The 24,204-nt window shown below is 40.6% G+C and overlaps 1 protein-coding gene across 1 annotated transcript in view; it reads right to left on the bottom strand.

The window, feature by feature from the left end:
* Nucleotides 1-279: 279 nt before the first annotated feature.
* TSPAN32 (tetraspanin 32) overlaps nt 280-24,204 on the bottom strand; it is a 59,390-nt gene continuing 35,465 nt past the window's right edge. The window contains exons 5-8 of the mRNA XM_089653513.1: nt 16,044-16,145; nt 15,783-15,863; nt 14,542-14,625; nt 280-6,137 (exon numbers count right to left, since the gene is read on the bottom strand). Of these exons, the coding sequence (XP_089509639.1) occupies nt 5,973-6,137; nt 14,542-14,625; nt 15,783-15,863; nt 16,044-16,145 (432 nt within the window). The 3' untranslated portion in view covers nt 280-5,972. The remainder of the gene's footprint in view (nt 6,138-14,541; nt 14,626-15,782; nt 15,864-16,043; nt 16,146-24,204) is intronic.

Raw genomic sequence — 24,204 nt, 5'->3', positions numbered from 1 at the left:
ATACTATATCTGGATAAATAGTTATTTCAACCTTTCAGCTACAGTAAATTTGGGAGTTTATTGATAAAATATTTATTCACGTTTTTTGTGCACCCTTGACATTATCTGGGCAATCATTCCATTGCTAACCTCTTAACCAATATGTACAATCATAGTGTAGATCTGAACAGAACAATTTTGGGATCCATAAAGTATTCTAGCGGTAAGGATCAGGATTTTATTACTGTGGGGCCATAAAGGAATACAAGTTCCAGTCCAAGAATAAAAGATATTTCCAAATAAAACTTTCAAAACTCTTTCTTTATTGTTTACAATAATGGTTTTGTACAAAAAATATTAACAATAAAATAAAACATACCATTAATGGTATTACCAGACCAATACCAACATATGCCTGCTCACAATATCTAAATTTACTTAGTTTGAAGCTATAAAAGTATACACATTTCTGGAATGTTTATGTAGCTAAAACAATAAACATACAAAAAACAAGTAAATCTATATAGCAAGTGACCTGTTTAATTTTAGTTACTAATAAATACTATTCAAATTATGATACTATATTAATGTATTAATGTATAAAATTTTCTCTATTTTGGTCTGTTACATGTCCAACTAAAAGTGTTTCGTTATTACCGGTATATTTTATTTAGTTTCTACAGTGCTTTTCTCTGTGGGGACTCAAAGCCCTTTATCTCCTATCTGGGCAGATGGCGAGGCAGCCATCTTGGGCATGCTCAGTAGAGTATCATAATAGGGTCAGTTTTAGACATGAGGCATTTAACCCACCAGCATGGCTTTGGAGGAAACTGGAGTACCAAAAGGAAACCCACACAAGCACAGGGAGAACATGCAGCTCTACGCTGATAGTGTCTTCAATGGCACTCAAACTGAGGACCCCAGAGGTGCAAGGCAGAAGCACTACATTAGTTCAATAGGTGAAAAAAATCTATTTATCCTGTCAGAAATTCATAGCTGTTAGATGTCCTGTTCTCTCTACCTGTGATATTCCAAGAAATCTAATAATCCCTCCCAGTTCTCATCTCTGACTGCAAAATAGCCCCACTTTTGTTGAGAAGAAGAGGAGGGAAAGGATACTGAAGTTTAGCAAGAGACAACTAGACAGGGTTGACACAATTTCTTTCAACTTTCCACAACAGGTAATTAGAAGACAAATATCAAATATTCAGGTTGTACAATGTGGCATTCTCTTTCTCTAAGTGGTCTTTATTTTAACAATAACATGGCTTGTGATGTACAAACTTTCCAGCTGGGCATGGCTCCATCTTTGATGAATTTCACCCTTAAACTGATACTAAAGTCTTGGGGTTTTTTTTTTTAAATACCAAACATGTTATACTTACCTGCTCTGTGCAGTGGTTTTGCACAGAGCAGCCCGGGCCCTCTCTTCTTGGGTCCCCCACTGGCGCTCCTGACCCCTCCCTTCTTTTGGGTGCCCCCCACTGCAAGAAGCTTGCTATGGGGTCACCCGAGCAGGTGCGCTCCGAAGCCACGGCTCTGCATGTCCATTCACACAAAGAGCTGCAGCTCAGCCCCACCCCCGCCCTCTCCTGAGTGGCCAATGGCTCTCGCTGCTGCCTCAGCCAATCAGGAGAGTCCCTGGAGAACTGAGGCTCTCGTGGACATTGCTGAATTGGGATGAGGCTCGGGTAAGTGTTAGGGGGGACTGGGGGGCTGCTACACACAGAAGGTTTTTTACATAGAATGCATGAATGTAAAAAGCCTTGAGCCTTTAGAAACACTTTAAGCAGGCCATAGCTGCACTGAATCATGTGCAAGCAAAAGTGCTCTTTTTTCAATTTTCCTTGCACGTGATTGGGTATCAGGAGAGGCCCTGGAGTACTGAGGCTCTCATGGACATACAGTTGTGTTCAAAATAATAGCAGTGTGTTGAAAAAAGTGAATAAAGCTCAAAATCCTTCTAATAGCTTTTATTTCCATACACACAAATGCATTGGGAACACTACACATTCTATTCCAAATCAAAACATGAAGAAAAATAGATCAAATTTGTTCCTTTTGAAGAAAAGTGAATATTAGACTGTTCAAAAAAATAGCAGTGTTTGTATTCTTCTTTACAAACTCAAACATTCACTATATAAACTGAAAAATGTTTGAAGATTTTGCTTTCCTTTGAATCACTTAATTAATATTTATTTGTATAAGCACTGTTTCTGAGAACTGCTGTACATCTGTGTTGCATGGAGTCAACCAACTTCTGGCACCTGTGAACAGGTATTCCAGCCCAGGATGATTGGACTACATTCCACAGTTCTTCTCTATTTCTTGGTTTTGCCTCAGAAACTGCATTTTTGATGTCACCCCACAAGTTTTCTATTGGATTAAGATCCGAGGATTGGGCTGGCCACTCCATAACGTCAATCTTGTTGGTCTGGAACCAAGATGTTGCACGTTTACTGGTGTGTTTGGGGTCGTTGTCTTGTTGGAACACCCATTTCAAGGGCATGTCCTCTTCAGCATAAGGCAGCATGACCTCTTCAAGTATACTGATGTATTCAAACTGATCCATGATGCCTGGTATGCGATAAATAGGCTCAACACCGTAGTATGAGAAACATCCCCATATCATGATGCTTGCGCAACCATGCTTCACTGTCTTCACAGTGTACTGTGGCTGGAATTCAGTGTTTGGGGGTCGTCTGACAAACTGTCTCCGGCCACTAGACCCAAAAAGAACAATCTTACTTTCATCAGTCCACAAAATGTTGCGCCATTTCTCTTTAGGCCAGTCAATGTGCTCTTTGGCAAATTGTAACCTCTTCAGCACGTGTTTTTTTCAACAGTGGGACTTTGCAGGGGCTTCTTGCAAATAGCTTGGCTTCACATAGGTGTCTTCTAATTGTAACAGTACTCACAGGTAACTTTAGACCTTCTTTGATCTTCCCTGAGCTGATTGTTGGCTGAGTCCTTGCCATTTTGGCTATTCTTCTATCCATCCGAATGATAGTTTTTCGCTTTCTTCCACGTCTTTCAGGTTTTGGTTGCCATTTTAAAGCATTTGCGATCATTTTAGCTGAGCAGCCTATCATTTTCTGCACTTCTTTATATGTTTTCCCCTCTCCAATCAACTTTTTAATCAAAGTACGCTGTTCTTCTGAACAATGTCTGGAACGACCCATTTTCCTCAGAATTTCAGAGAGAAATGCACTGTAACCAGCATGTACAACATTTGCTGCCTTCCTTCCTTAAATAAGGGCAATAATTGCCACCTGTTTTTCAAAGAATGAATGACTTCACTAATAGAACTCCACACTGCTATTATTTTGAACATGTCCCTTTCAATTAGTGATTCAATGACACAGAATCAGCAGCATGCATGTCATGACTGTTGGGTCTGTTGGATTTCTATTACTCTACTACACCTGCTAGTAAATTATTTGCCATGTAGAAATATAATTTCTACCAAAAACAGTGGTTGATCAGGTTAGTGATGTCTGACTGCTATTATTTTGAACACAACTGTAGCTAAATCAGGATGAGGCTTAGGTAAGTGTTAGGGGAGGCTGGGGGGCTGCTAAACACAGAAGGTTTTTTACATAGAATACATGAAGGTAAAAAGCCTTGAGCCTCTAGAAACACTTAAGCAGGCCGTAGCTGCATCGAATCTCAGCCAATTCAGCATGGACTGGCCAAGATTCAATCCATCTATGGGGAGACTGGTTGTAATAAAGTAAATCCATTGATCGGCTTCAGTATAACCAGCCTGTCTGATTATTTGTATGCAATTACTGCAATAGCCACTAACAGTAATCACTATGTTCTGCCTGCTGGTAAGGCCCCCCCCCCCGCCTGCAGAACACAACAGCTCTGTGGGAGGCGTTCCCCCATCAACGCTGGCTGTGTTGATAGGGGAATTGAGCAATTTTTTTTCCTGCAGGTTGCAGGAAATAATTCAAATCTTTGGTTGCCTTAGGGCTTAATTGTGGGGATCAAGTCCTAGCTGGGTGTAAAATGCATCCAGGGAGAAGCCACACCCAGGGCGAAAATCTGTTCATTGCAAGCCATGTTATTGTTACATTAAAATTTGTTAAGAGAAAAAGACAATATAGCAAAGTATGACCTGAATATGTGTTTGTATTTGGAAGGAGGAGAATGCTTGTGTCTGGTATGGGCACCCCTGATACTGACTCTAGGAAATGAGAATCCGAAAGTACTTCTGGCATGTCAATGGGTAATTTTCTTTACTTGCAGGTTCTTTAAAGAAAAAAAAAACAAGGTGAAATGTGACTGTTATGCACAGATATACTGTATATGTTTTCTTTTTTTTGCCCTGACATATTGCACACCCATTGGTATATTCCATTCCCAATTTTGGCCTTAATTACTGAGCAGGATTGATACTTGTGTTAGCCACTTCCTGTCCGATCCATGTACATAAACAGTCGGATGGGAGCAGTGCAGGTGTGGGTGGCCGTTTATAAATGGCCTCCGCATTCACTGCCTGTGGCGCTCCCTGGGAGCGCGCGGCACCGCAATCCAGAGGACACAGCGGAACACCAATTGCTGTATGGGACCTTTGTGTGAGGTTCCGATCATGTGATCACTGATTGACCAATCAATGATCACATGAATAGTAGTAAGCAAGATGTTACTTGCTGATATAATTGCTTACTACTAGTGAAATCTGTGAATGATCACAGAGGTCACATGGTACAAGGCTATTCACAACAGCCTTATACCATGTGACAAGCTGTGACCAATCACAGCTCTCACAGTATTTCTCAATGGCTGCAAGAATGCAGCCAGAGAGAAGGAGAAATGATTGCTTTTACACCCATAAAGGCTGTAAAAGCAATCAGTGTAAAAATAAATAAATAAATCTTCATCACCTCCCACAAGAAGTACAGTGTCACTATGGTGACACTGTACTGCTAGGGTGACAGTATGTTAAATAAAAAAAACATTAATAATATAAAAAAAAAATTTTTGAAAAATGATAATTTTTGGTTATAAACTAATTTGGGTTTTTTTTTCACTAAAAAGATAGCTGAATACATTTTGGCCAAGATTTATGAAGAAAGATTATTTATTTGCAAAATTGTATAAGAAAAACACTTTTTTTTCAAAATGTTTGGACTTTTTCATTTATATAGCAAAAAAAATAAAAATCCCAGTGGTGAATAAATACCTCTAAAATAAAGTTTTATCTGTCTCAAAAAAATGCTAAAAAATTCATATGGGTACAGTGTTGCATGACCGCAAAATTGTTATTCAAAGTGTGATAGCACTGAAAGCTGAAAATTGGCCTGGACAGGAAGGGGGTGAAAGTGTGTGGACTTGAAGTGGTTAATGGTATGTCTACAATTAAAGTGTAACTGTTACAAAACCACCATATTCCCTCTTTTATTTTTTACCTGCAATAGAAAATATTACTTACAGTAATCTGGCTGCTATAAGAGATATAGGGGTTGATTTACTAAAGGCAAATAGACTGTGCACCATACAAGGTGCAGTTGCACTCTTCAAGTGCAATTGCTCCAGAGCTTTGTAAATGAGATAAAGATTCACTTTGCAAGGAATACCCAATCATGTGCAAGGAAAATTGAAAAAATAGCACTTTTGCTTGCACATGATTGGATGTTGGAAGTCAGCAGAGCTTCTGCACATTTACTAAGCCCTGGAGCAACTGCTCTTGCAGAGTGCAACTGCACTTTGCAAAGTGCACAGTCTATTTGCCTTTAGTAAATCAACCCCACAGACTGTTAGGGGTTTATTTACTAAACCTGGTTGACTCAGAATCTCGGGCACCTGTGCATGGTAGCCAATCAGCTTCTAACCTTAGCATGTTCAGTTAAGCTTCAGCAATAAAACCTGGAAGCTGATTGGTTTTTATGCAGAAGTGGACAAGATTCTGAGTCAACCAGGTTTAGTAAATAAACCCCTTTATGTCTACAGAGGCTACTGCTGGCTATTTGAATAAAGAGAACCTTTCATTGTACAGAATGGTTTGGCAGAAGCTGAGAAAGTGGGGTATCCTGTGTGGTCCCCGAGGGGCAGATGAAAGCATTGTTTAGGCTATATTCTCCTCTGCGATCCCACACATTTCCTTTCGGCAGAGAGAAGTAGAGAAAGGACGTAAGCACCATGCCATAGACCTGGAGAGAAACATAGGACATAAATATTGAGGGTCACTCATAGATGTTTATATCATGATAATACTGACTACAATACCTATAAAATAGCTTTTAAAATACATTGTTTTCTTCTGTGTTCTAGTTCCATTCATCTGTATGTTTATAATACCACAGCATAGTCCCATAAGTCTCTGGCTTGCCTACCTGGATGTTCTTGGTTAAATGCCCAGAGCTCAAGTATTTTATCTTCAATCCTTCTCAATTCCTGCCAAAATTGAGGGTTAATGAAATATCCTTTGACTGGGCACACACATCAGACAGTGGTTAGAAGCCAGGAATTATTTCACCTCCTAACTAGTTCAGCTCTTGCACCGGTATACCTCTTATGGACCAGAGTCATTTTAAAATTTCTTCTAGAGGCTGGCTTATTCTGCAATAACCTTCTCATTACTTAAGATATCAATGTGATACTCTAAATATTTTTTTACAGGACAAAAAGGGTTTCTTTTGGTGATTTTGTCTTGTAAAAATTTCATTTCACACAATCTATAGACAAAAATATGGAGAAAATGTTTACTAGCTGCAGATTTTTCTATTGATAGTATTAAAAAGAAATAGTGTTACAATAAATAAACAGTATTGTTTTTATTCAATAAATTGTCCGATTTATAATGACACTAAAACCACATTCTGGAATAAAGCATTGCAAAGATATTTACAAATAAAAAAAAACATGAAAAAAGATTAACAAATAAAATGAACAAGAATAAAAAAAAGGTAAAATATTAATGCTTGAAAAATAGACGTTAAAAAAGATAGAAGAAAAATAATAGCGAAGGGTGTAAATAATTACTTTGGGCTGTCTAGAGTTAACTAAATGTTAATAAAAGGTTAAAAAAAGGAAAAATATGTATTTAAAAAAATGTTCTTTTTTTACTTGTAAGGTTGCTTTCACTGACATCATTCGCAGATCAAAGCTCATCCCTTTGATCTGCAGATGAATGAAACGGAGTAAATACAAAGTAACAATGTTATTTTGTATCTCTGAGTCACACTGAACAGTATGTACAAAAACTGATCATCAGGTCTTTTTTTGACAGCAGTGGCTAGAGGCTGATGTAGTAACACAGCAAGTCCCAGCTGTCATTTTGACAGCTGAGGAATCGCCAGTAAATTTGATAGGGGAAATTGACAGCAGAAGGGGACAGGATGTGATATTAGTAGAGATGCACCGATACTGGTATTGTTGCAGATACTGAATATTTCATGAGTACTTATGAAAATGCTTCTGTTACCCAAAACTAATACTTTGCAGTGCCATTTGCATCCATACAACATGAATGGGTGCAAATTGCACTGCTAATTGCATGCGGTTTCCCCACCACTCCTGTGTAAACCCAGGCTTGTCATAGCCTGAGTTCACACAGGAGTGGTGTAGGAAACCTCCCTGCACCAATTCCATGCTGTCGCACAATGAAAAGCCGCTTCACAGGTCTGGGGATTTGAAATCCACGTGGCTTTCTCTCCTCTCCTTGCAGTGGGCTGGATGGCTTCTGATTGGTCAGCATAATCATGTTGCTGACCAATCAGAAGCCATCTAGCCTGTACTGTCATCCCTGCAAGGAGAGGTGAGAAAGCCATGGGGATTTCAAATCCCTAGACCCGTGAAGCGGCTTATCGTTGTGTGACAGCATGGGATCGATACAGGGAGGTTTCCTACGCCACTCCTGTGTGAACTCAGGCTATGACAAGCCTGGGTTTACACAGGAGTGGTGGGGAAACCGCATGCAATTAGCAGTGCAATTTGCACCCATTCATGTTGTATGACAAGCCTGGGTTCACACAGGAGTAGTTGGGAAACCGCATGCAATTTGGACAGGAATTGCATCGCATTCCTGTTCAAATCCCATGCTATTCTTTGCTGTGCGACTTGCTTCCATTCATTTTGTATGGATGCAAATTTCACTGCAAAATATCAGTACTTGGTATCAGTGAGTACTTGACCAAGAGTACTGGTACTCCTACTCGCCGATAAAAAAAGGGTATCGATGCATCTTTAGATCAGTGTTTATCAACCCTTTTTCAGTCAAGGCACCCTTTAAAATTTTGGACAATCTCAAGGCACCCTTTAACATTCTGCACAATCTCAAGGCACCCCATTCTAAAATGTAAAAAAATGATTCTAATAGTTTTACATAACACAGCAACATCCACACATGTAGGACACCCAATGCTAGAAGTGATTTATTCTTACAAAGCAAATACACTTTTGCACACTGGTACTGAGTAGTATTTCAGTGTTCCTCTTCTCCTTCAGTTTCTCTTCCTCACTCAGCTAATGTGACCCCAGTGCTTATGAAGAGGTGCAAACAAGGATGCTGTGCAGATGCCCAACGTCCTCTTATCAACTAATGAAGTAAACTGGTTGTTAGGATGCTACCAGCTGGCAGGTTGTAAAAGCACGCAGTGAAATCCTATGGCTTTGTGTAACTAAAAGGCAGGCTTGATCCACCTGCTGGCTTGTATGCAATTTTTTGGCAGTTTTTAAACATTTTGCCAAGGCACCCCTGAAAAGGCCTGAAGGCACCCCAAGGTGCCTGGTTGAGAAAGGCTGCTCTAGATATTAGGATCAAAATCCCATTCACTGTAATAAAAATGCCTTCCACTTTGGCTCTGAGAGTGTTGGTGCACCATAGATACAACATTTGACTTTTGATCTTGCCAAAAATGCAGGTAGAGTGCAACAGTCATCTAATGTTTATTGGTATTTTGAGCTTTAGGCTGCATTTAAACTAGGAAAACCATGGCTTAAAAAGACCTATGGTTTTCAAAGCGCAGTTTAGGTGTGGTGGTAGTAAACTTTCTTGGAGGTCACTTGTCCTTGCCTATCATTGAACTCTATCTATGATGCATCCAAACTATTGCATGCTGTAATTTAGAAGTGCAACACGGAGACATTTCAGTACCAATGGTGAAGTATGGATGGCTACTTTACTGAAAACTAAAATCTAAACAGATTAAAAAGACACAAGTTAACCTCCCTAGCGATATGATTATGTCCATATTTCTGTGCTCAAAGCGGTACATTTTTTTGCATGGAAATGTATTTTTTTTTATTGTAGGCCTGTAATTTTTAGGAATAACTCACTGAAATCTATCCGAACAAGAGTCTAGTAAACATCCTGGGTAGGATAAAACTTGAAACACGAAATCATAAATTATAATTGAATAAATAATCATAAAAAATAATACTATATTAAATTTAATTCAATAATATAATCAAACCAAAAACACTGAAATTTGAAATATAGCGCCAAGTTCGCACATCACTGAGCAAAGTCACAAAATCATTTTCAGTGTCTGATGACGAATTTCCCCACAAATCATTATCACTCAATTCTGCAAGTGGTTCTGATTTACTATCGCTGTTCTCTAGCTGGTCTAAAACTGCTTTTGACCTAAAGGGACACTTTTTGGACACCATGGACGTTTCTCAGTTTCCAGGCAGAAAGAACAGTAATAATGCAGGCAGGGCACAGGACAAAGCACTCGGGACAAAATGTATGTGAAATGCTTTGATACAGTAATTACATTGCCAGGGACACTGTAGGAGGGACATCGTGGGAGCGCAAGACAAGGTAAGTGATTAAGGGATCCCGGAGCAGCGCCGCATGGTAAGCCCGAGTGTAGCTCAGGGTTACTGCTTGTGGTACTGAAACTTTACCCCGAACTACACTCGGGAATACCGCCAGGGAGTTTAATGCAGCCCTGTAATCATTAATACACCAATAAATGTATTTTTTGTTAATGTAAGCAGTGCAACTACTTGCTTTTGACCTGGTCTCAGCCTCTTGTAGTTCCCAAATAGAAGAGCTGGAGTATGAGAGGAAGAAGCAGCACAAGAAGCCAATCAGTTCATGTGCTGACAAGAAGCATGCTGATAGGAAGTGAAAACAGAGCGATGAGCTCATCACTGTGCTGCTTCACCTTTCAATGGCCAGTCACAGGCTGGACATCCTGGGCTCAGAAGAAGTGGGCTGAATGGCACTGGGCATCAGACTGAGGACATCTAGTGGCACAATAATGAGGAAACCTCAGGAATTGAATATTACAGCAGTTTAATTTTGTTATTTAACCTTTAATGTGCTGTTGTCTTCTTTTTTATAAGGGGGGAGGGGGGGAGGGGGGGAGGGGGGGAGTTGGGGTGCTTAATTTTGATGTATTGGGTTTCCTGAGTTGTAAACATTTATGAAAGTGTGCAAACAAAGGTTTGAAAATGCATTGATCTGAAAAAGCTCCTACAGTAAAGTCTAATTTACACTGCAATCCCTGTATTCATTGCGCAGTTTTGCATGCACATGCCCTTACATATACCCAGTGAAGCGACTACCCTCAGCTGAGACACACAGATAAAACAAATCCTCCTACATAAGTTGTTCCTGTTTATCTTCAGCCATCTCTCCTCTGTAGCTGTTGGAAGTGCAGAATGTATGCAGAATTTCTGCTCTTTCAGAAAGCAGGGGGCGGGGAGATGAAGTTCCCCTCTGCAGAGCTCAGTGAGAGCTGATTGGAGGGGAGGGGCACCCCCCCTCCTTCACACAGCACACAGGAATGGAGCTAAGGCTGTCAATCACAGGCTGTGTGCTGGAGATCCCTCCCTGTCACCTTTTTCTTCTTTTGGTGTAAGGAAAATTTGTCACAAGTGACATACGCAGATATGTAGCAGAGGTACACACTATAGAGGGATATGCTTTGTTCGTATTTTATGTCAGAGGTTTATAACCACTTTAAAAGAAAATAACTGACTTTCCCTGTGAAGGGTGTACAGCGTGACAGATGTTTAATTCCACATCTTTGGTACTGAACAGCTAGTTGAAGTCTTTCAGACTTTGGCCTGGATTTCGTTCCACAAGAACATTTTCCCTCAAGCTTTGTTTATTTTGTCACTTCTTCCTTTCCTTCTATGCTCTTTTTTAAACAAAGATGATTTGAAGATTTCCTTGCAGAAACCATCTCCTATTTGGGAATCAGCTGTATATTAGATGAGCTACAGAGAATATCAAATATTATTTTAACAGAGAGCTGATGAAACACATAATCACAATCAACAGAGTTAAATAACACAGTTAATCTACACTCTAGATTCTATAGCATTCATGTTAGGAAACCTATCTCACAGGACACCTTATGGCAAAGGCCCTTATGGAGACTGTCTGTGACCACAGCAATCATAAACCAATCAGATTCTCCTCTTAATCCGGCCATACATGGATCGGAATGTGATCAGTTCAGCAGGGACCGGACGAATTTCGATCCATATACAGGTGAAACTCGAAAAATTAGAATATTGTGCAAAAGTTCATTTATTTCAGTAATGCAACTTAAAAGGTGAAACTAATATATGAGATAGACTCATTACATGCAAAGCAAGATAGTTCAAGCCGTGATTTGTCATAATTGTGATGATTATGACTTACAGCTCATGAAAACCCCAAATCCACAATCTCAGAAAATTAGAATATTACATACAATCAACAAAACAAGGATTGTACATAGAACAATATCGGACCTCTGAAAAGTCTAAGCATGCATATGTACTCAGTACTTGGTTTGGGCCCCTTTTGCAGCAATTACTGCCTCAATGCGGCGTGGCATGGAAGCTATCAGCCGGTGGCACTGCTGAGGTGTTATGGAGGACCGGGATGCTTCAATAGCGGCCTTCAGCTCTTCTGCATTGTTCGGTCTCATCTCTCTCATCTTTCTCTTGGCAATGCCCCATAGATTCTCTATGGGGTTCAGGTCAGGTGAGTTTGCTGGGCAATCAAGCACAGTAATCCCACGGTCATTGAACCAGGTTTTGGTGCTTTTGGCCATGTGGGCAGGTGCCAAGTCCTGCTGGAAAATGAAGTCAGCATCCCCATGAAACTCGTCTGCAGAAGGAAGCATGAGGTGCTCCAAAATCTCCTGATAGACAGCTGCATTGACCCTGGACTTAATGAAGCACAGTGGACCAACACCAGCAGATGACATGGCTCCCCAAATCAACACAGACTGTGGAAACTTCACATTGGACTTCAAGCATCTTGCAGTGTGTGCCTTTCCATTCTTCCTCCATAATCTGGGGTCCTTGGTTTCCAAATGAGATGCAAAAGTTGCTCTCATCAGAAAAGTGGACTTTGGACCACTGAGCAACAGACCAGGTCTGTTTTTCTTTAGCCCAGGTAAGACACTTCTGACGTTGTTTGTTGTTCAGGAGCTTCTTGACAAGAGGAATACGACATTTGAAGCCCATGTCCAGGAATCCGTCTGTGTGTGGTGGCTCTTGATGCACTGACTCCAGCCTCAGTCCACTCCTTGTGAAAGTCCCCAACACTTTTGAATGTCCTTTTCCTGCCAATCCTCTCCAGGCTGCGGTCATCCCTGCTGCTTGTGCACCTTTTTCTTCCACACTTTTTCCTTTCCACATAACTTTCTATTAATGTGCGTTGATACAGCACTTTGGAAACATCCAACTTCTTTTGCAATTCCCTTTTGAGGCTTTCCCTCCTTATGGAGGGTGTCAATGATGGTTTTCTGCACAACTGTCAGGTCAGCAGTCTTTCCCATGATTGTGATTCCTACTGAACCAGACTGAGAGACCATTTAAAGGCTCAGGAACCCTTTGCAGGTGTTATGGCTTAATTAGCTGATTAGAGTGGGACACTTTGAGCCTAGAATATTGCACCTTTTCACAATATTCTCATTTTCTGAGATTGTGAATTTGGGGTTTTCATGAGCTGTAAGCCATAATCATCACAATTATGACAAATCACGGCTTGAACTATCTTGCTCTGCATGTAATGAGTCTATCTCATATATTAATTTCACCTTTTAAGTTGCATTACTGAAATAAATGAACTTTTGCACGATATTCTAATTTTTTGAGTTTCACCTGTATGGGCAGGGAGGTTGTACAGAAGTCAATCTACTGAATTCTGTACGACCACCCTGTTGGATTTTCGCTGCTTGGTCAGCCCTGCAGGCTACAGCCTGCAACGCTGATCAGTGTATTCTGACAACGGGCTTGTGTTTTTGCTGTCAGAATACCAAAGCTAGCTTGCAGTTTTTTTATTCAATCCGCTGGCTGAATAACTAAAACAGACTCATCTTTAGGCTGCTTTATTCTGGGCATCTATGTGCTCTATTTTTTTGGGGGGGGGATGTTAGAAAGTATAATTGATTGGTTGACAACCGAGACAACTCTGAAACCTGACTTTTCTCAATTGCATTTATGGAATACAACTTGGTCATCCCCTACCTACAGTATACAATGCATTACAATGCATACAGTGTCCAGTGCATTACAGAGTACAGTGCATTGGGGTTTCCAGTGCGGTACAATGTACAGTGCATTGCAGTGTCCAGTGCGTTACAGAGTACAGTGCATTGCAGTGTCCAGTGCATTACAGAGTACAGTGCATTGCGGAGTCCAGTGCGTTACAGAGTACAGTGCATTGCAGTGCCAAGTGCATTACAGAGTACAGTGCATTGCGGAGTCCAGTGCGTTACAGAGTACAGTGCATTGCAGTGCCAAGTGCGTTACAGAGTACAGTGCATTGCGGAGTCCAGTGCGTTACAGAGTACAGTGCATTGCGGTGCCAAGTGCGTTACAGAGTACAGTGCATTGCGGTATCCAGTGCGTTACAGAGTACAGTGCATTGCGGTGCCAAGTGCGTTACAGAGTACAGTGCATTGCGGTGTCCAGTGCGTTACAGAGTACAGTGCATTGCGGTGCCAAGTGCGTTACAGAGTACAGTGCATTGCGGTGTCCAGTGCGTTACAGAGTACAGTGCATTGCGGTGTCCAGTGTGTTACAGCGTACAGTGCATTGCAGTGTCCAGTGTGTTACAGAGTACAGTGCATTGTGGTATCCAGTGTGTTACAGAGTACAGTGCATTGCGGTATCCAGTGCGTTACAGAGTACAGTGCATTGCGGTGTCCAGTGTGTTACAGAGTACAGTGCATTGCGGTATCCAGTGCGTTACAGAGTACAGTGCATTGTGGTGTCCATTGCGTTACACAGTACAGTACATTTTGGTGTCCAGTGTGTTACAGTGTACAGTGCATTGTGGTGTCCAGTGCATTACAGTGTACAGTGCATTACAGTGTACAGTGCATTGTGGTGTCCAGTGTATTAGTGTACAGTGCATTGTGGTGTCCAGTGCATTACAGTGTACAGTGCATTACAGAGTACAGTGCATTGTGGTGTCCAGTGTATTAGTGTACAGTGCATTGTGGTGATCAGTGCATTACAGAGTACAGTGCATTGTGGTGTCCAGTGTATTAGTGTACAGTGCATTGTGGTGATCAGTGCATTACAGAGTACAGTGCATTGTGGTGTCCAGTGCATTACAGAGTACAGTGCATTGTGGTGTCCATAACCTACCGTGAATCCTAGAGACAGGAGCAGCAACATTCTAACCCAGTGTAAATGTATGTGCAAAGCTGTAGATATTATCAACACACAGTCCTGTAAGGAACAGAGAGAAGGTGGAGTTTATAAGACTTTTATGCCACACTGATTTTCATTTACCAGCTACATTAAGTTCAATGTACTATAATGTGATATGAATTCTTTACTGGAGGACACTTCCTATTTCATACTTGATTTTGCCTGGAAATTGACTTCATGTCTCTAATTTTTTTATTCTTTCCACCATTATTGATTTTACATCTCCTTGACAATACCTTCCCAGGGCTGGGCCAATACAGAGGCAGGAGAGATGCTCACCTTAGGTACTGTAGTGGTGCAGAGACGTAGGTAGAGCCTTTTTCTGCTCTTGTGACAGCCAGCTGTCTCAGTGCTTAGCAAGACCAGGCTGTCAAATTTACTGACTGGCCCTGCAGTAGAGCTTTGCTGTCAGTGAGCCCTACTTTGTATCAGGTCACAACACTTTGTGGCTTTCCACACAGCCAGCAACTACCTGCGGTGATTGCTGGCTGTGCAGAGAGCTGCCAAAAGTTGTGGCTGCTGGCTACCTCTCATTATAGTGAACAGGGCCAGCAGCTGCACCTAGCCACGGCAGGAATTAGAAGATTCCTGCTGCTACAATAAGCACCAGTCTAAATCGCCAGTGTGAATGTAGCCTTAAAAACTTGAATGGTTCTAAATGATGTCAATTAAAAAAAGGCATCGCTGCTCTTTCTGTGCCATTTGGATAGATTTATTATCACTTGCTGCCTATGTGAGATCCTGTCATTGGACAAGAAGTGAGGTCAAATTTCCCAGTGGGGCCCAGACAGCAGTAGAAGGCTCTAATTTAACCCTTCCCAAATACACTGGGCTCTAAATAATCAGAGATTAATTTAACAAAGACATTTTCCAATAAATAACCCTAGCACAGGCATTTCTGTACCCTCCGTTTAATCAATGTTCCACTGTTCCAGTTCAAAGGAAGAATTCTAGTCTTTTGTATATCCCTTTTGATCATCTTTATAACTTGACTCCTGGGTCATTCTGTGTTTAAGTGATATAAATCTTAGCTAGATTATACCGTAATTAGAAATGTCCCATTATCTGGGTGAAAGTTTAAAGAAGTTTTTTTTTTTAACTAGGACGTAAATGATGTCACTAGTTCTGAGCCAGTACAACGTCAAGATCTGTACTCAATAAAAAATTGAACGTACTTGTCCTTCTTCTCTGCTCTTGCAAAAATTGTGGGTATCAGGTATCTTCAGATGTCCCCCAGTCTTTCCACAGCACTGAAACTGAGAACATAACATAATTATGTGCCTCTGCTTGCAGTAGAAGCAATAAAAAGGAGGAAGAGATCTTCACGCAAAGAAGGAAGTTACAAGAAGAATGTTTTTCTTCTTCTATATGAGTCCCCGATGCCCCCCTAACAGTGAATAGAAGGTAATAATGTATAATCCTATGAAGATACTTACTATATCATGTGTTTGTACAAGCTGCTTCTTTGCATTTTCAGAAGATCTCCTAAGAACTTGTTCAAAGATATCATCATACACGTCTAGAAAAGAGGCCTCAACCTGGAAAAATTTAGACAGTTACTTATATTATATTATGGCAGCCAACTGTGAGCTCTCACAATGTCAAAATCTGCATAATAAAAGTAAAATATGTCCTCTCACCACTTCCTTTCCATTTACAAAATCAGTTTAACCTTGTACATAGAGTACATGTGCAGAATGTACATAAACTATAATGTTCAGATCTGGCTTGTGAGTATGTCATATCTGGATCTCTTCCAGCATCTGTCTTCTGAAGAGTGGGCTAGTCACCCTATTAGACTTGTTCATCTGCTTGTGAATTCTACAGATTTACAATAATAGCAATGAAAGCCGCAGTATGCATATTTTTCATACATTTTTTCTAACCCAGTTTAAGCTGTTGCTGTGGACAGTCCTATATATAACATAGGATTTAACTCATCGGTATTGTGCATGAATAGTTAAAGCCAGCAAAATACATGACAACAAGGAGCCCTAAGCCTAAAAGGACTTGAACCTGTCATCATTAAGGGGTTAAAGAGATCCTGTTAGGTCTCTAAAGTAATCAAACTGGTACTCCCCTGCAATAGAAGAGGTATTATATTCACCTCTCCAGTGGACATGCCTCCTGCATCTCTTCTGTTAGAGCACTGAGGCTTCCGTAATTTTTTGTGGCAATAGATACTTCCAGGTGTGTCGGGAACAGGGGCGGACTGACCATCTGGAAACTCGGGCACTGCCCGAGGGCCCGGGGTCAGTAGGGGGCCCCATGAGATGCCCCTGGTACCTTTTTCATAGGCTTTTTTGAGTTTGGGCAAGAACACAGGGGCCCCATGATCCCCTATTGCCCGGGGGCCCCATGAGTTGTCAGTCCGCCCCTGGTCGGGAACCAGTGTCCCTAACCACTTCATTGCCTGCAGTATGTTGTGCCTTTGTCCTGAATTGCCACAGCACAGAAGAGAGACAGACATTACATGCTTACCTGCATGCTGCCTTGGTTGGAGTGAGTACTTAATAATCCCTGGAAAAGTAATGTAATCTAAATATTATATAATTAAGGCTCGGTTCACACTGCTGTGATTTGAGATCCAACTTGTGAGACGTCAAGTCACATGACATGTGAAATCCCATGTTAGTCAATGACAGCTGTTTTAATTAGCACTACTGAAGTCGCTCCAGCTTTAGAAAAGGTTCCTGTACTACTTCAAGGAGACTTCTATCCGACTTGTGCCCATAGGCTTTCATGGAAGTCACCTTCAAGTCCTCATCTATATTGATGTGATCTGTATCCAACATTACAGGAAAATTACCCAGGCAAAGTTGCATGGCCTGAAGTCACGCATCAAAGTCATACTCAAGTCACCATAAGTAGCGCGACTTTCAGGTCGCAGCAGTGTGAACCAAGCCTAAATAGGCTCTTTCACCCTGTTTGTATATTCTAAATAAATACAGTTTTGACTAAACATACAATTTAAATTTCTTAAGTACTTTAAAATGCAAGTACTGGCAAATATCATGTTCATGTACTTAACCCTACTGTACTTTTGGTTGGTGGTCACTGTACATGAGCAGTAGCAAATACATAGGAATTCCTAGGCTTGACCGCACTGGTTAACCACAGCCTCATACCGCACCAGCATCCAAGCTTTTGAAAACCATTTTACTTGCTAAGTAATAAATCATTCTGGTCCTAACTTCCACAGGTTATGGCATTGCTTGCTAATCTGTAGTTTATCCAGAATGTGTAAAGCTATTCGCAATTTCTTGGCAATCGCTATACAAGTGAATGCATGCAGTTAATCCTGGCAGTACTTGTTCAGTTACTGGAAAGTCATGTGGCTCATGCAATTGACAATTTTCCTTGCAACCTGTAATAACTTCATTTTTGTCCCATTCATGCATAGACAAAGTAAATTTGCCTCATGTTCTATTGTTTCAGTCCACACAAATGTGCTGTGATGGTGTGTGATGAAAAAAGTACAACAGAATACATGTCTACACAGCATGTTGCAACGCAACGGACCAAGGTTCATAAAGTTTAATGAAAGTCTGACATGGGCCTGAACATACTACGTACATTTTAGATCCACCTCCCCTTTGATTAATTATGGGTGGAGCCTGATGGAAGATGCTGGGAGACTAGTTCCCCATCAGGGGAATCCATTGTGATTGACAGCGGACAGCAGTAGACACATTCCATATCTATTAAGCAACCCACTAGTGGCTATGGAATCTGTCCACTGGTGGCCACTGTCAATCACAAGAGTGGATCTGATGGGGAAATAGTTTCAGAATCTCCATCAGGTTCTGCCCACCCAACAGGAGAACTCCTTGGCACCTTACTGTGTGACAGCTGAACACATTTTACATGTGTTCCTTGAGATGAGTTTCTGAGCAGAATAATTTGTACTTCATATTGGAGGGTCTCTTTCCTGTCCCTCTGGCCTCTTGTTTTCAGGGCTGGGAGTAAGGTAAAATCTCCCTAGTGAATGCAGCAATAAATAATATGATAGATAATTCTAACCTCTGCTCATATTTTTCCAGGGAAAAAATGAAGATCATGTGTTGGGCGACATGTTACTGGTGTGCTGACTCATAATCCAGAAAGTAATTAAAAGATCTGTGGTGATGCTTACAAATAGTATTTCTATTGAGGACATACTATTTTAGAAATGCTTTATTCTGAGAATTTGGCATAAAATGTAGACAAGGGACATCAATAAAACTGTGTTTATGTAGCGATGCTGCCCTATGCAGTTTTGTCTACAATAAATTTAGAATGTGTTACTGCTTGGCTCTAACCAATTTGAGCTGACGTTTACTCTTTTTTCTGGGTTCTGCAGGTTTTTCATAAACTCAGGGAATTGAATGATTTTATCTACTACTTTGTTAGTAGCTCTCTGGATCTTTTTCCCTTGGGGCTTCTCTCTGGGAGGAGGACTTTGCGAAGAATTTCTTGTTCGGCCAGTTATTTGCTGAGGGCCCTAGAAACTAAGATGAAGCTAAAGTAGATACTTAAAGAGAGTTTGACTGAAAATTATATTCTTGCCAAAAGGTGTCACAGAGAAGCTAGGCAGAGCTGGCATCTGGACCTTGGGAGATGGAAGTCCCCTTGGACTTGGGAGCAAGGAGACAGGATGGCTTTCAAAGGGCCACAGATTGGTCTGGCTGTTCCTCTGTCTTTTAGCATCTACAGTGGGGCAAAAAAGTATTTAGTCAGACACCAATTGTGCAGGTTCTCCCACTTAAAAAGATGAGAGAGGCCTGTAATTGGCATCATAGGTAGACCTCAACTATGAGAGACAAAATGAGAAAAAAAATCCAGACAATCACATTGGCTGATTTGGAAAGAATTTATTTGCAAATTATGGTGGAAAATGAGTATTTGGTCACCTACAAACAAGCAAGATTTCTGGCTCTCACAGACCTGTACCTTCTTCTTTAAGAGGCTCCTCTGTCCTGCACTCATTACCTGTATCAATGGCACCTGTTTGAGGTTGTGGACAGGTGTCTTTTTTACTGATAACAAGTTCAAACAGTCACACTCCAAGCTCCACTATGGTGAAGACCAAAGAGCTGTCGAAGAACACCAGAAACAAAATTGTAGACCTGCACCAGGCTGGGAAGACTGAATCTGCAATAGGCAAGCAGCTTGGTGTGAACAAATCAACTGTGGGAGCAATAATTAGAAAATGGAAGACATACAAGACCACTGATAATCTCCCTCGATCTGGGGCTCCATGCAAGATCTCACCCCGTGGGGTCAAAATGATCACAAGAACGGTAAGCAAAAATCCAAGGACCACACGTGAATGAGCTGCAGAGAGCTGGGACCAACATAACAAAGGCTACCATCAGTAACACACTACGCCGCCAGGGACTCAGATCCTGCAGTGCCAGACGTGTCCCCCTGCTTAAGCCAGTACATGTCCGGGTCCATCTGAAGTTTGCTAGAGAGCATTTGGATGATCCAGAAGAGGATTGGGAGAATGTCATATGGTCAGATGAAGCCCAAATAGAACTGTTTGGTAGAAACACAACTCGTCGTGTTTGGAGGAGAGAGAATGCCGAGTTGCATCCAAAGAACACCATACCTACTGTGAAGCATGGGGGTGGCAACATCATGCTTTGGGGCTGTTTCTCCGCAAAGGGACCAGGATGAATGATCCATGTACAGGACAGAATGAATGGGGCCATGTATCGTGAGATTTTGAGTTCAAACCTCCTTCCATCAGCAAGGGCATTGAAGATGAAACGTGGCTGGGTCTTCCAACATGACAATGATCCCAAACATACCGCCTGGGCAAGGAAGGAGTGGCTTCGTAAGAAGCATTTCAAGGTCCTGGAGTGGCCTAGCCAGTCTCCAGATCTCAACCCCATAGAAAACCTTTTGGAGGGAGTTGAAAGTCTGTGTTGCCCAGCGACAGCCCCAAAACATCACTGCTCTAGAGGGGATCTGCATGGAGGAATGAGCCAACATACCAGCAACAGTGTGTGCCAACCTTGTGAAGACTTACAGGAAACGTTTGACCTCTGTCATTGCCAACAAAGGATATATAACAAAGTATTGAGATGAACTTTTGATATTGACCAAATACTTTTTTTCCACCATAATTTGCAAATAAATTCTTTCCAAATCAGCCAATGTGATTGTCTGGATTTTTTTTTCTCATTTTGTCTCTCATAGTTGAGGTCTACCTATGATGCCAATTACAGGCCTCTCTCATCTTTTTAAGTGGGAGAACTTGCACAATTGGTGGCTGACTAAATACTTTTTTGCCCCACTGTATTTTTAGAGGTTGCTATCACAACACATTTTGCTTATTCAGTATATCTGTCTTCATATTTTGTGCTATTTTATCTATACTGTACCCCTAAACCCCTCTCTCAAGTTTGAGTATTGCAATAAATGGTTAAAAAGACCCAAGTGACTGGAGTCTGAATATTGTCGGAGGCTTTTTTGTAAGCTGTTGGGTAATACCTACATTTAAAGCCCAGCATGAGCCCAAACCTTTTATTACATTCTGGATTAAGCAAGGAAAAGCTCTCCATGTTTCTGTTATAGTGTGTTCCCTTCACCTAACAACATTGGAAGTGTTAGGAAAACTCTCCAATTGGGCAGTGACAAAAACACATTTTTAGCACAATGGGGTCTGTTTTATGTGGTCCATGGCTTTGTGCCCTAGTGCTGCTTGCATTTCCCATTTCTTCCAAGGACGGGGAGTGAGGGAAAATATCCACAAGAGGGTAAAGCTGGCTATAGATGGATCAAAATTTGTCTGGTTCAGCAAAGTCAAGCCACATTCTGATCCATCTATGGCCATTCCCGTTCAAGAGGAGTTGACCTAGAGGTCAACTGCTCTCGAACGGAAATGTTGGAAAATTTGTGTTCGATCAGCGCAATCAGATGCAGTGCTGATCAGTGTATTCTGGCAGAAGTCTAGCTGTCAGAATACAATAACACAGTGGGGAAGATTCCTTCATCCAGCTCGAATGTACGGATGGGGAAATCCATTTGTTTTTTCTTTGATCAGCCAGCTAGCTGATAAAAAAAAACAAAACAAGAAACAATCATCTATGGCCAGCTTATCTTACAGATGCCACTATAGTTAGGCCTCTTACTTGTGATTTGGTATTATAAGATGGCCGTATAACTTACAATCATATTGCACAATCTATGGATAATCTCATTTTGATTCCCCATAACTACGGTAGGTAGTGTGAAGGAGCACCTAAGCAATGAGTTCATTTTATTTGCAATCAGGAATGCCTACATACTACAGGCCCCATGCACACTGGGCGTTTAGCCCGTCTGAGATTCCAGCATTTTCCTGCAAGCCCACAGCACAGTCCAGCTCAAATACCAACAGCCTGTAAAAGACTAAATGAGGCTGAAAGCTGCTAAGCCTGGACAGGGCTGTATACTGTTCCGACCGATATTAACCTCCTTGGCGGTATGATTCTTTCCGATTTTTGGTGCTGAAAGCGGTACCATTTTTTTGCATGGAAATATGTATTTTTTTTATTTTAGGCCTGTAATTCTTAGGAATAACTCACTGAAATCTGTCCGAACAAGAGTCTAGTAAACATCCCGGGTAGGATAAAATTTGAAACACGTAATCATAAATTATAATTGAATAAATAATCATAAAAAATAATAATATAATAATAATACATTTAATTCAATAATATAATCAAAGCAAAAACACTGAAATTTGAAATATAGCGCCAAGTTCGCACATCGCTGAGCTCAGTCGCAAAATCGTTTTCAGTGTCTGATGACGATTTTCCCCACAAATCATTATCACTCAATTCTGCAAGTGGTTCTGATTTACTATCTAAGGGGGGATATCCTCCTGCGCTTAGTATGGGTAGGTCCCTATCTACTAGCTGCAATCACTCAAACTCAACCAATAAGTCATAAATACCGTGCATTAAATAGTGAAGCGCTCCCAAATTATCTAAAAAAAATTATTATATACCCTCTGTGCGTACCCACTGAACTTAAAAATAATTGATACTATAGGTGATAAAAAACATTATATACTAAATCAATTAGTGAAAAAAATTCATAAACACCCCTCATATCATATAATAATATATACCCATATATTATTACCTCTTAATAGATCTGTGATAAAAAATACCAAATATAAAATCCATGACAAATGCTCAAATAACAGTGATAGAAACAATTATCATAATAATACTACTTCATGAAAAATGTGACAAATCGTGATACTTGTGACAAACCTAAATATCAAAAAAATATATAGTGTGATTCTGCAATAATTTATATAATACATATGACTTATGGTGAACCTTATAACAAAAATAAAATTAAAATGAAATAAATCGCTTCTTAAATCAGTGAAAAAAAAAAAATAAAAAAAAAAAATAAAAAAAATAAAATAAATAAATAAATAAACTCAGTGTTTCAAAATAAACTCAAATAGTCCATGCAAAAAATGTGAAACACTCTGTGATCTTCACTTCTAGTGCTCAAGAAAGGAATCCTCCAACGGCAGCAATGCCTGCTCACCTCCCCTCCTCGACCCACACAGGGCCAAAAGGCAAAAAGACTCTCCTTAAAAGCAATCCTTTCCTCCAGACAACTCAGCCAGGAACCTCAGGACTTCCACTCCACCTCCTCTCACCACGTCATATAGGACACAAACAAAAGCTTCCCATAGTGTAACACCGTTTATTAGAAGTAATATGGCATAACAAACTTTCCCACTCACATGTAGTCTTTGAATACAGCGCTTTTCCACCTCACATCATGGGTGTATTCTCATACAGGGAGGGAAACCAATATGGCCGCTGCGTCCGGACAAAACGTCCCCACGTGACCGGAAATGACGTAATCTCGTACTGGGAATGGCGTTCCGACGCGTTGCGTCACGTGCGTCGTGACTTCATCAGGGTACCGCCCCCCAGAGCCATGATTCATTTATATATGGGATAGTCAGCCCACTATACCTAATTAGAGGGCGGACTCCCGGCGGCCATTTTGCCAGAGTCCACACTACTATCCCCATTACTAGAAGACATCCTATTACAGCACTCGATCCGTGCTATAAATAGGAGCCATCCACTTCCATCATATGTATAGCATATTCTTGTTAACACTCCCCTCAGAAACATATATAAACAATACAACTAATTTATTAATATTATATTAAAACCCACATAATACCTCACTTTATTACTAGTTTATCTATACTAATAAAGGGGCAGAGGAAAAAAATTATTTGTTTGGTAAATGAGACCCAGCAATACTTTACATGAATATAAATACAGATACTCCCATCTCATAAAATTAATACCTTTAATATTAAAAATAGTATACAGGTATATATATACATATATACCTTATAGAATATAAAATTAAAACATATATAAAAATATATATAGACCATACAATTTAATTATTTCTAATAGAATTCAAAAATTAAAAATAAAAACATTACTCAGCACCCTAACTGGATTCCTCTACATCATCCCAAAACACTAGGAGAACCCATTTATTTAAATAAATCCCATGAATAAAATCAAATGGATATATGGTTAATTGAGTCACACATCACTTTGCCCA

The sequence above is a fragment of the Staurois parvus genome, unplaced genomic scaffold (assembly GCF_062004578.1).
Source record: "Staurois parvus isolate SC_StPar_1 unplaced genomic scaffold, SC_StPar_1.0 ptg000715l, whole genome shotgun sequence".
NCBI classification, from domain to species: domain Eukaryota; kingdom Metazoa; phylum Chordata; class Amphibia; order Anura; family Ranidae; genus Staurois; species Staurois parvus.
Note: the sequence above shows the minus strand (reverse complement) of the source record. Positions and strands in the feature narration are given on the sequence as shown.